Source organism: Zymoseptoria tritici, chromosome 2, assembly GCF_000219625.1.
Source record: "Zymoseptoria tritici IPO323 chromosome 2, whole genome shotgun sequence".
In the NCBI taxonomy this organism is placed as follows: Eukaryota; Fungi; Ascomycota; class Dothideomycetes; order Mycosphaerellales; family Mycosphaerellaceae; genus Zymoseptoria; species Zymoseptoria tritici.
The window spans coordinates 2,315,969-2,331,779 of NC_018217.1; the positions used below are offsets into that span (position 1 = coordinate 2,315,969).

Genomic DNA, 15,811 nt, shown 5'->3' on the forward strand with positions numbered 1-15,811 from the left:
GCGTGGCTGTCTCGGTGGCATCAAGAAGAAGTTGTACGCATGAAAGCAACTGGGTATTCGCACTCAAGATAATACTATTAGAACTTATCTCCTCGTGCGTCCTGTCCTGCACAGCCGTAATAATAATTCTACAAGTCCGTCAGATCGTTCTCATCGTATACAACCGTAATTGCGCGACCCTAAGCATCTTTGCATATCCGCTGCTGTCCACTATGTCCTCTCTGCTGTGTCTTTCCTTTTTTTACTCTATCTACTCGCCGTTTCGTCATCCGACACCTCGTCCCGCCGTTCGGACCGCAATGGAAAAGACGCCTCTGCCAGATGCGATCTCCCACGAGAATCTGGTTCCATTGGAAGTGGAGAAGTTGGCATGGTGCGGAGACTCCTGACGCTTCCAGCTCGACTCCCGGCCGTCATACGACTCGGACTTCCCGGCCTACTCGACTGAGCCGAGTGTAATATCCTCGGACCGACGAGTTCGGAACTCACAATCTGTCCAGCGTAAGGTGAGGCGGTGATGACTGTGTTTGGCGATTTGAGAGGTGGTGGAACTGGACTTTCGGATCGGAAGAGTGGGTGGATGTGCAGTTGGTCCGGGACGCTGGTCTTGCGGACAATTGCTCGTGGAGCGAGTCTCGGAGAGCCATTATCTGATGTTGGCGAGTAGCGAGGTGTCGGGGATGATTCGTGTAGAGGACATTCTTCCGGAGATCGGTCGTCGGAGAAAGGGCCGTCCAAGGCGTCGGCTGGACTGACTGGCCGGCTGCCGGGGATGGTCTCTAGTGGTCTTCTGTTAAGACCTGGATCGTCGAGTTGACTTTCTACTGCTGACGTGTCCCAGTTCTCAAAGTCGCTGTTGTTCCTCGTGTGATCGGTGCACGAGTCGGCGCGAGAGTACAGACTCCGTGAGTCCCTCGAAGCAAATGACGTTCCAAAGAGAAGCCTTGTTCGAGATGTCATGGGTCGCAATGAGTTGGACATCGACCGTTTGATCGATGATCCTGGACTGCTTGGTGACTTGCAGTGGGGTGGAGAGTCGGGCGCGGAAGCGGATCGATAGTGCGACGTTCTAGCGCTCAGCGATGTCAGAGTGAACGACGATGAACGTCGCTTATCCGATCGACTACCGGGCGAACTCGTTCGAACGGCGTCCTCTGGCGAGCTGACTGATGTGTTGTTGCTCGTCCGAGGCAGAACCAGGATATAGAAGGCAGTCTGAGGAATTACGCCAATGGCACCAATGGCCAGGCCAAGGGCAGTCAGTTGTTGTTCGATCCGGTAGCCGGAGGGATTCCTCTCTGCTGCTTTCGTTTTCGTGATGGAGAACGTAAGCGCCAGTGTGATCAGGCTGAGTATTGTGCCCACGAAGCCGAGCACGGCAGCAGGAACAAGGGCAATCAGTATGAGCCGGCGTGAGACCCGGCGTAGGAATAGCCAAAGACAGGCCACGAACGTGACCAAGGCGAAGAGTTCAAACGCAGACGCTGTCGCTGCAAGAGGAAGATTCGGGCCCTCTCTTAGTGTCCAAGTTGCTAGATGAACGACGACGGCGGTAGTTGCGATTTTCGTGACGCATGCCAGCGCTGCCGTTGTGAAGAAGACCAGTGTGGAACGATCGAAGGAACGAGTGATGGGTGCCATGTGGATTGACCCGAAGAGAAGGCGTCGAGGGCGGACAAGAGAGATTCGCTGCTCTGGTCGTTGTAGGTTAAGACTCTGTTAGAGCAACCAGCGGCGTGGCATCGTAGAGCGCGTGCAGAGAGGAGCGTAGAAGTGGTGACAGTGAAGGGACTTCGGAGAAGAAGGCGGAGACGTGGACGCCGAGAAGGGTTGCGGGGATGGTAGTACCAATTGTTTGACGACGACAGAACGCGAGAATGAAGCGAACGTGTGTTGTTGTTCGCGCACTGCTCGAAGTGGGAGGCGGGCTGCGGTACTTCCAGGAGCTACTCGACGCAGGGACACAAGACCACACGAGAAGTGTTCCACAGCGCTGCTGACAGTAACCATGTACTTGTAGCACCCTGGCTCAGCCGCTTCTCGAGTCTCGATCTGTTTGGCGATTACGACACGCAGCTCGGGACCCGGGGAGTGATTTTTTCGATTCGGACAAGGTTGATGCGGGCAACGATGCAGTCTAAAAGTAGTGATTCGGGGTATAGTAAACGGAGGGAAACAAACGAAAAGAAACACGCCAACGAGAGACTATACAAACCGACCACGAGGCAGGCGTGGTCTTGTGGAGATGGCAGCGCAAGTCCCGCGTTTGATGAAAGGATGACATCTCGACAAAGGGCCGCATTGGTGAAATGGCTGATGTTACAGGGTTGATGCTGGTATAGACGGTGGTCCGCAAGATCCGCACGCAAATTTAAACAGCCACACGGCAAGCGAGACTTGGATGAACGCTGTTGAAACGCGTGCCTGGAAGTGCCTGCATCTGGCGTCCGCTTGGGCGATGACGGCATGGGGCGCCATTGGGTAGACCTTATGTGTTATAGGGTCTTCATATCGTGCCGTCTTGTTCTTCCGAAAAGGTTCCGCGAGGCATGCCAGCAAAGCGAAGCACGACAGGGCGTCAGCGACGGTGTCCATCCAGAATCGGTTGAGAGCAATAATGAGCATCTGCTGCAGCAGGGCTGTTGTGACGCGCTGGGGCCAAGCTTCAGAAATAGGATAATTTGTGAAACAGCTGAAGTTCCACGAACCAGGGAACCTCTAGGCAATGCCAAAACAGACTCCGAGCTCGATTGACAGCCTCCGACAATGGCAAACCGTATCGTGGAAAGATGGAGGGTGTCATACTTGCCGATTTTCCCGACGATACGATTGAGGTGGTGTCGATGGATGTGCTGGGACAGGCATCTTATAGGTGTCTATTCGTGTCCGGTGCGCGCGTGGGAAAGCTGTGCTGCGCGGTCACGTCGGACGAGAAGTGAAGGAGGGCAGCACGAGTCCGAGGTACTGTCCCGCGTGGGCGCTGCCCGATCCAATAGCGCGCACGCGAAGGACATTCAATAGATATGTCGCTGCCGGGTGTGTTGCTGTAACCTTGACTCCGAGGCGAAGAGAAAGCTTCGTGTTTCGGCGCCTGCGCTTCGCTTCATCGCTGACAGCTGTCGATACGACGAGATCTCTTTCGACAGCTTCTGAGGAAATTGATACAACAGAATCTCCAGTGAGTCGACGTGTCGATAGTGTGGGGCGGGACAGCCTTTTCATGCACTGCGCGAATTGGACGAGTCGAGTCGTGACATTTCAAAGTTTGGTAGAACATTCACCACATCGTCATTCCAGGTTTCTCGCGTGGCAGTTACCTTAGTCACTCCGTCCCGTCACCTCCAAATGGGCCTGCCACTTTCTCACTCGATGGTCGATATCCCACGCATGAACATCCACCTTGATCCTAAGATCCAACAGCATCTTTTTCGTCGCATGCGCGACTCGATCATAGATCATCATGGCAGAAGCGGCGCGCTGTTATCTTCTTGAGCTGCCTATCGAGTTAAGGTCCGCGATCCTCGACTACGCTTCTCCCAGCTACCGCACAGTCACAGTTGGCATAGCAGGTCTTGAAGGCAAGCGTGCGGACCTCGTCTACAGACAGTATGGCCGCGGCAGATCTCCCTTTCCAGGCATTCCGGTCTACAGCGAGGCCGTTGTTGAGCGCAAGTACGATGCCTCTCTCCTCTCCACGACTGACGCGAAGACCCTCCATTTGACGTCAACCACGCCCGATCCGACAGAAGACACACAGCTCGAGACTGGCCACAAGTCACTCATCTTGGTCAACAAGCAAATCAACAACGAGCTGAAGCGTCACTTCGCGCTCAAGACCCGAAGACAAACAGATCTCTTCATCCAATACCCGCACGGTTTACATGTTTTACAAAGCGGCGCACCACAGCTGCTTCGACGATCGCGAACGGTCCACATCGCCGGCACGTACAAACCTCATGAGTTCTCCGTGCAACATGCGGCGCGCTTGCCTGGCCATACCGCAGAGCCAGGTTGGAAACTACAAGGCGATGTCCTCGTGGACACGGCGAAAGAGCTGGAACAGCTGGTGCGGACGATGTTCAAAAGCAAGTCATCACCTCCTAGCTTCGAGAAGCTCGAGATGCGCATCTACTTCCCGGGTAACAACTCCCTCGGCGTGCCATGGTGCGACGACGACTCGCCCATCGCTGTGGCGCTGAGAAATGTCGGCCCTGTACGGATCGAGCTGGAGTCATGGCGCGGAAACGAGGGAAACGCCGTCTTTTTGATCGCATATCCGAATGGGACTGGGAGAAGATGTGTCACTCAGAGCTATCATCGACTTCGGGAGGGCAGTCGCGGCCAACCTGAACCAGGCAGCTGTGTGATCAATCCAGACTGGCCAGGCTCGAGCAAGCTAGACGAATCTGCTACGCCGGCTCCTCGAATCGCTGGGTCGTGAGGATCGCGATGCGAGCTGCGACATGATTGACGATGGTACTCGGATGTGCGCTCATCTGAACGGCACGATGAAGCGAATGAACTCATGATTGAGTGGACGCTGTAGATTTTCAGAGCTCCGAGGTGATGTGAACCCCGCGCAGAGGTTCTGCAACCCGAGCTTCTCTTGGTAGGTCATAATGGACAATTTCACTTTTCCTTCTATCAGATCTTCTATTTGCAGCATTCAAGGTCGTATGCTGTCTCTGATGTGTGGTTCCTGGTTTCAAGCTCTCATCCTCAGCACAGCTGACGACAAGCACCTTGGTTGTGGACGTACAGAATTGCTGTTGAAGAAGTCCTCCACAAGAGCTATACTACAACACAAGAGACATTGCAGAAGCATACAGAACATCACACCTGCCACTGATTTCACAATGCATCCTCAAGACCAAGCCAACCAACAGATCCTTTCTGACCCAACGACCTTCTGGTCCCACCATGCCAAACAAATCACATGGATTAGGCAGCCCCGCGCAGTGCTCGAGCAATACACCCAAACACTCCCCTCCGGCGTCTCCCACCCATCATGGACCTGGTTTCCCGATGGTGAACTAAATACCTGTTACAACTGCGTGGATCGCCACCTAGAGGCTGGACGCGGCGACGAGACAGCAGGGTTTTGGCACTCGGAAGTTGCGGGTCAGAGGGAGAAGTTCACTTATGGAAGGCTCTTGAGGGAGGTGGAGACACTGGCGGGAGTGCTGAGGGGTTTCGGGGTTGGTAAGGGGGACACGGTGGTGATTTATAGTGAGTCTTGAGAGAGGCTATGTGGAACGGGAGCGATGTGCTGATGGCAGGATTTAGTGCCGATGATTCCGCAGGCCTTGTTTGCTATGTTGGCTTCTGCCCGTGAGTCGTCTCAAGCCTGTAGAGATTGGAATGGTTGACTGATGATACGCGAACAGGCTTAGGCGCTGTGCACGCTGTGGTATTTGGTGGCTTCGGCGCTTATGCCCTCGCACAGCGTATCGATCAGAGCAACAATCCTAAAGTCATCTTGACAGCTTCGTGTGGTCTCGAGGGACCTATCAAGAAGGTACTTATCAGCTGTGCATGGTTATCTGGACAATAGACTAACGATTCATCGAAAGATCGATTACCAACCGCTAGTCCGCGGTGCTCTCAGGATGTGCAAAGCCCGGCCCAACAAAGTGCTCGTCTGGCAGCGTTCCGAACTCCACTGGCCGGGTGGAATGGACAAGTCGAAGTCCGAAGTCGACTGGGAGCAAGCCGTGACTCAGGCCGCTCGCGAAGGTGTCACTGCTGAATGCGTACCCGTGCGAAGCGAGGATCCACTGTACATCATTTACACGAGCGGTACGACAGGAGCACCGAAAGGCGTGCTGCGTGATAATGGTGGCCACGCCGTCGGTTTGTTGCAGTGCATTCGCTGTACCTCCGGCGTGCGAGGACCAGGCGATATATCGCTCGGTGTATCGGACATCGGATGGGTAACCGGACACTCCTTTGTGCTTTATGGACCGCTGATGGCGGGATCAGCGATCGTTCTGTTCGAAGGTAAACCCGTCGGGACACCGGACGCTGGTATTGTTTGGAGACTCGTGGAAGAGTACAATATCAACATCATTTTCACTGCTCCAACAGCGCTACGAGCGATTCGAAGAGCGGACCAGGACCTGACATTTTTGAAGGAAGTCGGGGATAGAGGAGGACTGAGATCGTTGCGAGCCCTTTGGCTGACGGGCGAACGATCACAGCCGGCTGTCGTTGAGACGTACGTTAACGATTCTCCTTCCACAACATCGACTGACATTACGCAGATTCCAACACAAGCTCGACGACTATGCAGCCAAAGGTGCTATCATCAACGACAATTGGGGTCTCAGCGAACAAGGCGTACTTCTAAGCTGCACGGCTCTGATCCCAGCCGCCGGTCTCGATGCATCCAATACGGAATTCATCCCAGGCGCCGCCAAAAAGGTCATTCCCGGCTGTGCTGGAACCGGAATGCCAGGCATGGACATACACTGCGTTGACGACGATGGAAATGATGTGCCGCCAGGTACAATGGGGAACATGGTGCTGGGATTGCCGCTGTCGCCCTCTTCATTCCGGACGCTGTGGGGTGATGCCGAGAGATTCTATACGAGTTACTTGAAGCGATTTGAAAATCGGTGGTTCGATACAGGCGATGCAGGACTGATTACTGAGGAGGGTTACGTGCAAATCATGAGTCGGTCGGACGATGTTATCAATGTGGCTGGCCACCGACTGAGTACTGGTAAGAGAACAGCCGCGGATTCATGCTGAGTGGTCTAGAGCTGACATTGATTCTACAGGCGCCATCGAACAAGCAATCTCAGCTCATCCAGCTGTAGCCGAATGCTGCGTGATTGGCAAGCCGGATGAGCTAAAAGGCCACCTCCCGCTGGGTTTCGTGGTGACCTTCTCGCCGCAGGATGAAGGTCAACTCTTCAAAGAAGTCCAGGCACTGGTACGAGAACAGCAGGGAAGCATCGCTAGTCTAGGCGGAATCATTACTGCTAAGCAAGGCGACAATCTTATACCTAAGACTCGTTCTGGTAAGATGCTCCGACGAAACCTGAAAGAGATTGTGGAAAATGCGTACAGTGGTGAGATTGAAAAGGAAGTGAATGTTCCTGCGGTATGTCGCGACCTTGCACTGCGTTCTGCAATTATTGATACTAACATGCTACAGACTATCGAAGACTTCGCCGCTGTCGACATTGCTCGCAGAGCGATCAAGGCCTATGTCGACTCCGAGCAGGGCCCGAAAGCAAAATTATAGAAGGTTAGACAGCGAACCCCGAAGAGACACCTGCCGCTTGGCTCCTGAGAGATACCCGGCCTTGATTGTCTCTCGCCCAAGTTTCAACAAGCTGCGTTCATCCTGCCATTCACGCAGACACATCATCGCAGCCCGTGTGTGTTTCGCAGCTCCATGCTCGCCATCGTGTCTGTGCTGCTCCATCGCACGTTTGATCCAGGCATCCTCCCGGTGTTTTGACAGCATCGGCGTTCCGAGAATGGTCGATGCGTCGGCTGCCTTCCACACCAACGTCCACGATCGATAATCAAGGTGGAACCCTTTCGGCCACACCTTGGCCAGCCTGATATCCAAATCCTCCACTCCCGACTTCCGGATCTCCTCCCGAATATTCCGCAGCTCAAACTGCCTCAAATTTCCACTCTCGGTCAATCTTGCTTCCGTCCTCACCGCGCGATACTTCTCGACCGCGAGTTCCACCACACCAGCTCTCGAGCCCAGAATAGCCTGCCGAGGCGTATCGTCCAATGCTTCCACTTCCAGTCGGATCTCCTGTAGCCTCTCCAAGGACGGCGCATTCAATAACCTCTGCAGCCACTCCTCCCGAACATCTATTCCACGCCCTTCCTCAACGAGCCACAAATCGGTATGTCGCACCGTAATCGTCAAAACCCTCGGACACGCTCCGGAAACACCCAGCAGAATCGGGAGGTACTCCACGGCCTTATTCTCCAACCACCACATCGAAGCGAAGAGCCTTAGGTGCTCAAAGTTGCGACGGTTGTTGGGCGTAAATGTAGTGAGCAGCTTCCATAACCGCGCGTCCTCATCTGCCGGTGAGAGTTTCGTCCACTCTTGTCCGGCGTCGGAGTACACGCTGCAAAACCAGAAGCGATGCTCGAAGTTCCGAAGAGGTAGAGCGTTGGCCTCCAACCAAGCTCGGCGACATGTTCGGAGGAGGGAGGTAGAGACTCTTTGTTTCTTGAAGCGACCGGGTTGAGCGGCAACTCGGCCTCCAGAGATGCTGTTGTGGTTCGGATCGTCGTGGGATGATGTTGCGAATTCAAAGATGAGACGGCGTAGTTCTTGCGGGAGCTGGAATAGTGGCGACTGCTGTTGCCAGTCACACTTGGCCAGGCTTGCGGATCGAGGTGAGGTTCCGATGGTGATGGGAAATCTGGTCTTGGTCTCCAGTTCCTCGATGAGGGATGGTTGACTGGCGAGCTTGGGTTTGTGATCGATTTGCATCGGTAGCTTGTATCCGCTCGAACTTTGTGTCGTGAGTCGGTAGAAGCTTGAGTTCGAGTCATTCTTGTTCGCTTTGAGACTCGCTTGTCGATTGATCAAGTCTCGAATGCGTCGAACTTTCGGCGAAGTTGTGGTCGGCTGAGAAAAGTACGACATTTCGGCGACGTGAATGAGTGATCACTTCTGTGGAACGCAGCAAATCTTACAAGTTGAAGGAACGGAACAGACTACGTATAACATGATATATATTAATCGAGCAGGCCTCCGCCCACCATCAGCACCACCTTACGTGCGAGGCTGGCGGAATCTGTGAAGTGCCCAATTGGGTTCCGACTCTGACGTGGCTGTGGTCGGGTCGGGCGCCCGAGACAAGGTTCTTCCTGGGATCAGGCTTCGAACTGGCGGTCTAGCCACACCAATTGTTGCCAGGCGACAACATGATCTCTGTTGCTCAGGAAGCCGCTCTCGACGAGTCTGTGTGACAAACTGACGGTAAAAGTTGGACCGTGGTCAGCGGAGTCATTCTATTCACTTGAGTCGAAGATTGCTGCTGCCTCTTGCGGCTAGCGGAAACCGTCCTATCGTAGCAATAGCTTGGCACGCACGTGCCTCTTCACCATAACGAGAGCTAGTCTTTCCACCAACATCGCTTCCTTGTCAATAGTGCAACCCTTTTTCAACCTCCTACAGACCGCTTGTCCAGAAAACTGCTACTTCCTCAGGTCGAGGCGAAGTTTGACGAGGCGACCATCCTTCTTCGCCCATGGGTAGTACTCGATTCCGAGGCGACTGTGATCTGCCTGATCCGTCCAGTTGTGCTCCAGACGGACCCTCCGATGAGGAAGCCTTGATCGTCGGCACACCACAGACCGATTCTCTCGGCCGTGGTACTGGCGATCGATGTCCGGCTGGCGTCTCCTGGTTGTTTCCGGACTCTTCATCGAGTGAGCCCTCGTCTTCCATGGACTCTTCGTTACGAGCGAGATCTTGCTTTTGATAGTCCTCATCATCGCCGGCGTACTCCATAGCTTCATCTTCATTTTCATCATCGGACTGCTCCATGGGTGAATCTGACTTGTCTGACGGCTTGTAGTCTGAATCTCCATCGTCGAAGCTCTCAGAAGCCGATAGTATGCTGTCTGACTCCTCTGAAGCAGACTCGTTGCCATCAAGCACTTCTGCTACCTCCACTTCCACAGTCGACGCCCGCAGATCTGGTAGAACTGTGCCTTTGATGCTCGACTCGCCGGGCTCAGAGTTGGTTCTATGCTCCGACTTCATCTCAGGCTCAGACTTGTTTCCATGCTCCGACTTCATCTCAGGCTCAGACTTGATTCCTTGCTCAGACTTGGTTCCCGACTCGGACTTCACCAGGGCCATCTCTCCCAGTTGAGCGTCGAGATCCCACTCCTCGGTAGTCTGGCTGTCCGAGATATCCGCGCTCTCATAGGAGGAGCTCGAAGACGTCTCCAAGGCAGCTCTGTACCTCATTCTTTCCCTCCGAGCTCGCACGAGAGACGCAAGAGCATCCCGACCATGTCTCTTCGCTCCATACGGAATCCGATATCCATGATCAAAAATCAATTCCAGAATCTCATCTTCGACATCATCGAACCACTTCTCAAACGTCCGCACCGACCTGTTGAGCTGGATCGCAGTCCACTTTAGCACAAGTCTCGCGACACTCCCTCACAACTCGAATCACATCTCATCACCAAACTCACGCGCTGGTATTTGTCCTCCGCCTCATTCGGGTCCACACCCCGACCCAACAACTCCACCACCAAGTCCCAGCTGGACCCCAGAACAGCAAATCCCATCGGATTCCCCTGAATCCCCATCCTCTGCCACGGCAGGCCCGGCCACTTGTCCCAAAACACTCTGCACACGCCTATTCCACCGTCCAGCGCGCTCCAATGGGCATCGAAGTCCGGGACGAAGTCGGGAAACTTGTCGTGAATCAGCCAGCGGACGCACTCGTGCTGCCCGGAGTCGGCGGCGGCGCAGATGTAGCGATAAGGGAGGCTGTGGAGGAAATTGGCAAGGGGCGGAGGCTTGCCAATCGTAGCATCGGGGAGGGTGAAGGTGGAAAGTTCGCGTTTGAGGATCTGGAGGTCGCCGTTTTGAGCGGCTTGGAGAGTGACAGGGCAGTTGTGGTAGATCATCGTGCCGTAGTGATGTACAGCCGTCGTCTATGCTTTGCTCGTGAACAGACAAATGCTGGATGATGAATACTGATGGCTCGAAACATTGACCTCACTCAGTGAGGATAAGACGTCGCAGTGAGTGAAGACGCCGTGCTGTCAAATTGTCAAATTGTCAGAATACAGCAAGCAGGTAGACGAAAAGGGTAGTACTCACCATCTGTATATCGTCCAGGTGCCATCTGGCATGCCTTCTTCCTTCCCTCCTATCACCTCAGCTGTCAGCTCACCCTCCAGGAGCACCTCGTTGACCAAAGAGACGAAAGAGAAAGAAATCCAAGTCTTCGAGTGGGAAAAATCTGTATTCAACACACTCCCATCTCCTTTCCTTTCAAGAAGGGGAGACACGAAGATAAGTCTTTCTAATAAACTACAGATTGGGCTCAGCCCGTACCGACACCAGATGTGTCCAGTTTTCCCCATTCGATTTCCGTCACTTCCATCCAATTTCCTGCTTTATCGGTGTTTTTTTTTGGGTTTCCGTGAGAGCACCCCAAATATGAAAATAGAGTTGGGTGGGTATTCACACATCTGCATCCTTCCTCCTGTCCTTGTCTCCTTTCCTCCCATGGTTATCGTGGCCACACAATCCAATGTGTGTGCCGGTGTCAACGCCTGTTGTTGACTTGGTTTGCAAATGCTCGCTGAATGGTAATCAAAGAAAAACTCCATTTGTCTGCGTCCCCTTGCAGAACGGTTCTTTTGCGCCGTGTAAACTGAAAAATGAAAAGCAATGATGTGGTGATTGTGGTGATGTGGTGATGTGGTGATGAGACAGAGTAGGTTGGATGAATCGGTCTACTCCTCAAAGCTGGAAGTCTCGCCAGCCTCCGACCCACTCCACGTCTTGGTCATCGGAGTCGAGGTCGACAGGAGCTTCAGCCAGACGTGAACTGCTTGAACTCCTGCGGCGCCAGTCGTTGTCGAGGAAAGAGTTGGAGCGGAGGCGTTGCGGACTTCCACTACCCGCCTGGCGCCATTGAGTCTTGGCCTTCTTGTTGCTGCTGAACGGCGCGAAGTTTGAGAATGCACCGCCATACTTGTTGGCCTTGGCTGGAGTCGCGACGGGCGCAGTGGTCGAAGTGGTGACGACGGGCGCGGCTTCGGTTCTGGCACGACGGAAATTGCCGAGAGCAGCCCATTTGTCGAGAATGGACGAAGACTTTTGCTTCACAAGAGCCGGCTTCTCCTCGGGAACAGTGAGTGGAGTTGCCGATCTGGCATTCGCATCGATGTCGCTCAGACCAGCACGAGGAGTGACACTTCCACGACCATCATCCTTCAAGGATTGGAGCTGAGGCGTGCTGGGCTTTGCAGTGCTCACACGCTCAATCTCCATACCAGCGTCCTCCAGCGGAACGACGTCCTCTTGGATGGCCTCGACCTCCTCGTCGTAAAGATCGCTCCAAGACTTGGAGAACCCACTGCCACCGTATGGCGAAGACTTTGGCCGGCTGAAGCTGATGGGCAGCGATCCCACAAAGCTGGTCTTGCTGGACTTTGGTTGGATGGACAAGGCAGAGTGCATCGTGTTCATAGATTTGGCAGACTTGTACGACAAGCCAAGGCCGGAATCCAGATTGGACGACAGCGAGGCCTCGTCAGTGTCAACGTATTGCCACTCTGATCCAGGGCCAGGGAAGAGGTCTTCGTCGTCGCGAATAGTTGACAACTGGCGAGGGGACTTCTGCGGGGTCTTCATGAGTGCAGCAGCCCACGGGAAGGCATCGCCGCCGACAGAGGGAGTGACAGCAGTGCTGAGAGACGGTGTGCGGAGTGGCTCGCGAGCGGCTGTTGCAGTAATAGGAACCGACTCGTTTTGGTCCGTGCAGAAGTCATCCAAGGACTCGTCATCAACAGTGAAGCTGACAACGTCTTCGAGGGCCTCCTTCACACCAGTCAAAGATCGGTTCGCGGGATCCAAAGCCAGCGAGTGCATCAACACGTTGTAGGTATCCTGCGACATGTTGGGAAAGATGTCGAACAAGCTTTGGCGGTCGCGAGCAAAGTCGGCGAACAGAACGTCCTTTTGCGAGGGAGTCGCGAATGGGTTGCGTTGAAAGAGGACATTCAACAAGACAATGCCGATAGCCCAGATGTCGCAAGCTGCTGGCGAATATCCATAGCCATACATGGAGGCATCGTATTGCTCGGGTGCCATGTATCGATCGGAGCCGACAGCGAACTCTGTGGACCAGGTATCGGTAGTGGCCAGACCGAAATCGCCGAGTTTCATTGACGCATCGGACGTCAGGAAGATGTTCTCGGGCTTGATGTCGCGGTGGTAGACGCCATTGGCATGCAAATACTCGACAGCACGGACGAGCTCAAGCATGAAGTCGCGTACGTGTCCCGTCTCCAGAGGTCCCTTTCCAAGTCGGATGGCTTCGTAGAGGTCGCCATTGTTGCACAACTCGAGCACCATGTACTGGTGGTTTTCGGTCTCGAAATTGTGGATGAGGTTGACTATGTTCGGGTGCTGGGCCAGTCGAGAGTGAATCGCAAGCTCCTCGGAGTGTTCGTCAGTGGCAATGGCGATCGGACAGTTGACACTCCCGGCCGCCGTTGGCTTGGTAATACACTTGATGGCGACGTCGTCTCCGGTGGTGGTATCCCTGGCGGCCAGTACCATACCAAACGATCCATGGTTCAAAGGTGAAACGGTAGTAAACCGTCCATTGTCGAGTGGTCTTCCTTGTATAAAGCCATCTCGCAAACAGGCCATGGAGTCGAGTGCCGGGTTATGAGGGGTGGAATGGAGTAGTGTCCGTGAACACGTGTATCAAACCGTCGGTCGCTTCAACGGTTATGTGGTCTTTGCAGGTACAGCTTTTGTCACTTCTCCTTCTTCTCTTGCTAGCTTGCGTTCTTTCAATGGGACACACTCCGGGTCTCGTTCAGGTAACAATAAAATATATCGCTCAATTGCAGGAATCAAAGGCGGGAAGCTCCAGGTCCAGAAGAGGCCGTATTGGTGGTAGTAGTAGCGGAAATCAAGGAAACGTAAGGATCGTCAGTGTTATCATTTGTTCGTGGGTGTCAGGATGCCGATGGGTCGTGGTAGGCCCAGGCGAGTTCGCGTCCGTCTAGGAGCAGAGGAGTCGGTCGGTCGGAGGTCTGGTATGGGAAGGAGAAGTCGTCAGGGCGTCAAGCTGGGTGTGTAATAAAGGGATTCCGTGTAATATGTGCTTTGAAGAAGAGGAAGAGGAGGAGTCAACAAAGACCGATGACGTGGCTTTGTGATGAAGGGCGCCAGGCAGCGGCGGCGGCGTTGGCTGAAGGGGTGGAATGGAGCCTGGGGATGGAGCTGGTCGACACGCAAGTATCTCGTGTCAATGGAACAGTGATCCAAAGGGCGTTGTCGTGGAGAATGTCGTGAAGGATGTCGGCCAGATCGGGGGGTGTTTCGACTTGTGAGGGTCTCCGAGCTGCTTCGAGGTGGGCGATGACGACGCGGACTGATCGACCCTTGATGTTGTTCTTGTGTCAAATCACATCTGAAGTCGGAAACGCTGCCAGTAGAGGTGATGGAGGAATCGTAGGAGGAAGAGGCGCGGGTGGAGGTTGTCGTCGTGGCTCTCGCGTGGTCGAGGTAGGGGAGGAGCCGTGTGTCGTAGGGTAGTCTCCCGGCCGATTGCCTTGGAATGCGACTACTTCGGCTGGTCGGCAACGCTGGTGGGCGGGAAAGAGAGTAAGCACCGAGCGAAGGGAGGTGAGGTGCGTTCGACAAGTCCGGTATGGAGTCGCAAAACACACAGGTGGGTAGTGGGTTGGTATTATTATGTGAGAGTAGGGAGAAGATGGCGGTGAGGTGTGAGGGTGTGAAGGTGTGATTGAGAGAGTGAATGGCCCAGATTGGACGGGAACGAGGGAGATCGGGAGGGACTGGAAGCGAATCGAAAGCGGAAGGCCCCACCTGTGCATGTACCTGCGTACCTCCTGAGTCCTGCCGACTACGGCTCAGAATGGATTAGCACGGATTGGCACGTCCTCGAGTGAAGGGGACAATAGTCGTGGACAGAAACGGCGCCACCCCGTCTACCTTGCCCACTAGGACTCAGGAGGTACTGGTACTGGCCGACGGACGGAAGTCTGGTCTGGCCCGGGGCTGTGGGAAGCGAAGACGAGCGGCCAACTCGACGTGACGACTGCCGACAAGGAATAAAACTACGAAATCGACCCCATGACCCAGTGATTCAGTCGTCATTTTGCACATCACGATGCCATCTTTCATTGTTGAAAGATAGCGGCGTCCATCTCAGACATCGCGTCACCCGATTACGACAAGCACAGCTGTCCACTACATTCTTTGTGACAGGGTGAGCTTCCGCAAGCGGAGCGTTCGAAATGCCTGGCTGTCATCCATCATCTTGTGTTGCCAAAAAGGCGTGATGAAACAGGCGTCTCGCTCTGATGACCGTTGAAATCGTTGCGGTAGCACGGACGCGGACGCGCCAGTCTGCTTTCATTCGTCGTTCTGCTTGTCGGCCGTTTCGTCCTTCCAAGGGTTTGCTCATCGTGTTTTTGCAACAGCTCAGCAACCGCTCGAGGTCTCCCCGGGGAGATCATTGTTATGTACAATAACAACGAGGACTCGCAGCAAATCACACTGGGCTGCTCTCTCATATCCAAATCCTTGTGACGCTTCCCATCACCTCCGAGTCCCCATGTTTTAACATGATCATGCAGCATTGGCAAGTAATTTCCATGTCATGCACGCTGGTGAGCAGACTGTCGATCAAGCCAATGGCGCTCAAAGTCCACGTCAGAAGGTTTCCCGTACTCTCTAGCATCTGGCCACTTGTGGTTTGGACAACAAATAGAGACGGTTGTCGCTACACCCTGCCGCAGTGCCGCCCACGTTGCTGCATAAAGCGTACCGCTGGTAGAGTCCTGCACGAGGACGGCGAGATACCGTCTAGCCACGTTTCAGCGCAATCCAGCGGCCAGCATTATTATTGTTGCCGTACCTCCTACGATTGCCGTCTCAACTCAGACGCTGCGTGGAGATGAGGATGTGCTCGTATGCCAGCACTTGTTGAATCATGGAACCAGCATGATAGCAGCGTGACGACGACAGAACGATGACAAGCAACGATGATGGAACAGGACTCGATGGACGCTTTAA

The 15,811-nt window shown here is 54.2% G+C and overlaps 5 protein-coding genes across 5 annotated transcripts; 1 reads left to right on the forward strand and 4 right to left on the reverse strand.

Annotated features, from left to right (window-relative positions):
• Positions 1-243: 243 nt before the first annotated feature.
• MYCGRDRAFT_108147 (uncharacterized protein) lies at positions 244-1,641 on the reverse strand (the record flags this gene model as incomplete). Its single annotated transcript, XM_003855417.1, has 1 exon — positions 244-1,641. The coding sequence occupies one exon, from the start codon at positions 1,639-1,641 to the stop codon at positions 247-249; it is 1,395 nt and encodes a 464-aa protein (XP_003855465.1).
• Positions 1,642-4,856: 3,215 nt separating this feature from the next.
• MYCGRDRAFT_37219 (uncharacterized protein) lies at positions 4,857-7,252 on the forward strand (the record flags this gene model as incomplete). Its single annotated transcript, XM_003854979.1, has 7 exons — positions 4,857-5,229; positions 5,287-5,331; positions 5,388-5,518; positions 5,574-6,217; positions 6,264-6,724; positions 6,783-7,108; positions 7,163-7,252. 7 exons carry the CDS (start codon positions 4,857-4,859, stop codon positions 7,250-7,252), a joined length of 2,070 nt encoding a protein of 689 aa, XP_003855027.1.
• MYCGRDRAFT_108148 (uncharacterized protein) lies at positions 7,247-8,660 on the reverse strand (the record flags this gene model as incomplete). Its single annotated transcript, XM_003855416.1, has 1 exon — positions 7,247-8,660. The coding sequence occupies one exon, from the start codon at positions 8,633-8,635 to the stop codon at positions 7,247-7,249; it is 1,389 nt and encodes a 462-aa protein (XP_003855464.1).
• A 503-nt stretch (positions 8,661-9,163) lies between these two features.
• Positions 9,164-10,644, reverse strand: MYCGRDRAFT_90899 (uncharacterized protein; the record flags this gene model as incomplete). Its single annotated transcript, XM_003855415.1, has 3 exons — positions 9,164-9,234; positions 9,310-10,141; positions 10,204-10,644. The coding sequence occupies 3 exons, from the start codon at positions 10,642-10,644 to the stop codon at positions 9,164-9,166; spliced, it is 1,344 nt and encodes a 447-aa protein (XP_003855463.1).
• Positions 10,645-11,410: 766 nt separating this feature from the next.
• On the reverse strand, positions 11,411-13,462 carry MYCGRDRAFT_68608 (uncharacterized protein; the record flags this gene model as incomplete). The annotated part of the gene is made up of 1 exon (XM_003855414.1): positions 11,411-13,462. The coding sequence occupies one exon, from the start codon at positions 13,406-13,408 to the stop codon at positions 11,489-11,491; it is 1,920 nt and encodes a 639-aa protein (XP_003855462.1).
• Between the last annotated feature and the right edge of the window lie 2,349 nt (positions 13,463-15,811).